The following is a 2529-nucleotide window of genomic DNA, read 5'->3' on the forward strand; positions in this document are numbered from 1 at the left end:
GCCTACTGACCATATTACAGCACACCTTGTACAGATTTTTTCCATATAATCAGAAATATGAAGGAACAAAATAGAAAAAAAAAAACACAAGTAAAAATTAACTCAGGAGCTCCACCAGCTGATTAAAAAAAAAAAAAAATCCATAGTTTGAGTTTCATCTAATTTTTATGACATATTTGTGGCAATCTTATTTAAGGAGCATTTGCAAAATAGAATAATTACCATACTTAATAGATATTATAATCTCTTTACATTTAGAATACCATGCTCTGGGAGCAAAACGTTTTCTTTGCCAGAAAACAGCTGTCAGTTTTATCACAAATGCTGCAGCTTGGGACAAACTATGTGCCCACCTTATTAGCATCTGTTCCAGCAATACCATCATAAAATAACGGGAGGGAGATGGAAGATGTAGTCTGAGATTTATCTAGCTTCCTCCCATAATTTTCACTCAGCATTGATGCAATGAGACCATCTTTCTCATGCACCTCTTTGGCGTACACCGCACTGTTGTAACGTCTGCGACAGTTTAAGAAAGGCTTATGTTTCAGAGAACGCTGCAGCAAATGCCTCCTGAAGGCCCTCTGAATAACAAGCGCTGACACCTCCTCTTGCTTTCTTTTAAGTGTAGTAGTAATTGGCTTGTAGGGAACCTTAGATGGATTGGCAGCCATAAATTTTTCTTCCATGTGTAATTCAAGACCTTCAAAATTTCCAGTTTCTCCCAAAACCCGTTTAGTGAAGGCAAGCAAGATATCCAAGCAGTGAATCTTATCTCCACTCACCATTGGGAGGTCCATGGATATGAGCTGAATTGTATTTGGCTTTGGAATGCGTAAGGGTTCTGCCAGAGCGTCTGCAAAGTCTGAAAGTGCAGAATATTCAATAAACTGCGTTGCCTGAGGATCGAAATTTCCCCAGGTTTCATAAAACATATCAAAGTCATCCTCAGAAAGAGGATCTGCACTTTCTTCAGTGGCAACACTGAAATTCTCTAAGATGACAGCTATGTACATATTTACAACAATAAGGAAGGATATGATGACATAGCTTACGAAAAATGTAATACCAACCACTTCATTTTTGCAAGTAGTGCTGTTCTTATTTGCTACGTTGGGAGCGCAGTTTTTGGAATCTTTTAACACTGGACTCAAGAGGCCATCCCAGCCAGCTGACGTTGTAATTTGGAAGAGACAGAGCATGCTACTATCAAAAGTTTGAAAGTTGAAAAGGTTATTGATCCCACCTTCCCAGGCAAGACAGGCAAAATTTGTCATGCCCACAATAGCATAAATGAACATAACCAGAAATAGCAAGAGGCCAATGTTGAACAGAGACGGAAGAGACATCAATAAGGCAAAAAGAAGAGTTCGAATTCCTTTGGCTCTTTTGACCAACCTCAGGATGCGGCCAATTCGTGCCAAACGAATAATTCTCAGAAGCGTAGGAGAGAAGAACTTTGAAAAGGCTTCAGCAAGTGCAATACCTTTGAAATGAAAAAAAGAAAATATTTTCAGGACGTATCAAGGGCATTCTGCATTTATGGTCATTTTGTTACATTCCATGCTTTGGGTCAGGTAAGTCATCAACTTCATCACTTCATATCACATCGCTTTCAAGTAAAAAGATTATCACCAGTATTGCAATGGCTTATGAAAGAGGTTAGGAAAAGCAAAACAATTTGTAATACCTTGAAATATTGCAGAATTATCAAGTTTCTGTTTAATGTGAAAAATGCATTCTCACAAATTTCTGTAACTCAGGGGATGAAGCATGGTAGTATTTTTAAAAAACCCTTTACAAATCATTTGGCTTCTGTGCTGTGAGGCTCATCCCCTAGCTGCTGTCCAACTGCTCCTGCTGGCATGAGCCAGATGTTAAAAGCTGAAATTGACTACAATGCTTGGTATTCAGATGAGAGACCAGAGAAAAAGAAAATAGAACTGTTATCACTATTAATCCTCCATCACAATTCATTCCAATGATCCTACCGTTGCCTTCAGCAGTAGCAAAGTACGATTACAAACAGATGACCTAAGAACCAGCAGTCTTTTGGATTTCATGGAATAGCTTCCGTGAATAGGGATGAAACAGAAAACAGTTTTTCAGACCAGTTTTTCTTTACTACGCTGTCTTTGCGCAAAGGTTATGAGAGGAGTTTCCACAGCCACACACGGTCATGAAGACAAAGAATGGTGTTAAGCTATTCAATTTTCCTAAGCTTTCCTCACCAGCTCTCAAGATCTGGCTTCTCAAAGGAAAGTCCTGGAAATAAAAGTCTCCCATTTTTCATACAAATGAAATTTAACCCCAAATTACTTTTACGGAGAAAATGATGGCTACTTGGATTACTTACAAATCAAAAGTAGAAAAACATTGAGACTACCACAACGTAAGTACCACAGCTTAGAAAAGATGCTGCTTCATTAAAATGCTATTCTGGTAATTACTCAATAAAACTCATATTCGCAAAAGAAAGAAAGAAGGAAGAGGAAGGAAGAGGAAGGAAGAGGAAGGAAGAGGAAGGAA

At 38.4% G+C, this 2529-nt stretch overlaps 1 protein-coding gene across 1 annotated transcript in view; it reads right to left on the reverse strand.

Moving 5' to 3' along the window:
- Positions 1 to 341: 341 nt before the first annotated feature.
- Positions 342 to 2529, reverse strand: part of LOC122189328 (sodium channel protein type 1 subunit alpha-like) — a 36376-nt gene continuing 34188 nt past the window's right edge. Inside the window, exon 26 of the mRNA XM_042888440.1 lies at positions 342 to 1486. Within this exon, the coding sequence (XP_042744374.1) occupies positions 342 to 1486 (1145 nt within the window). The remainder of the gene's footprint in view (positions 1487 to 2529) is intronic.

Source organism: Lagopus leucura, unplaced genomic scaffold, assembly GCF_019238085.1.
Source record: "Lagopus leucura isolate 7727_CA_CO unplaced genomic scaffold, USGS_WTPT01 Super-Scaffold_100157, whole genome shotgun sequence".
Lineage (NCBI taxonomy): Eukaryota > Metazoa > Chordata > Aves > Galliformes > Phasianidae > Lagopus > Lagopus leucura.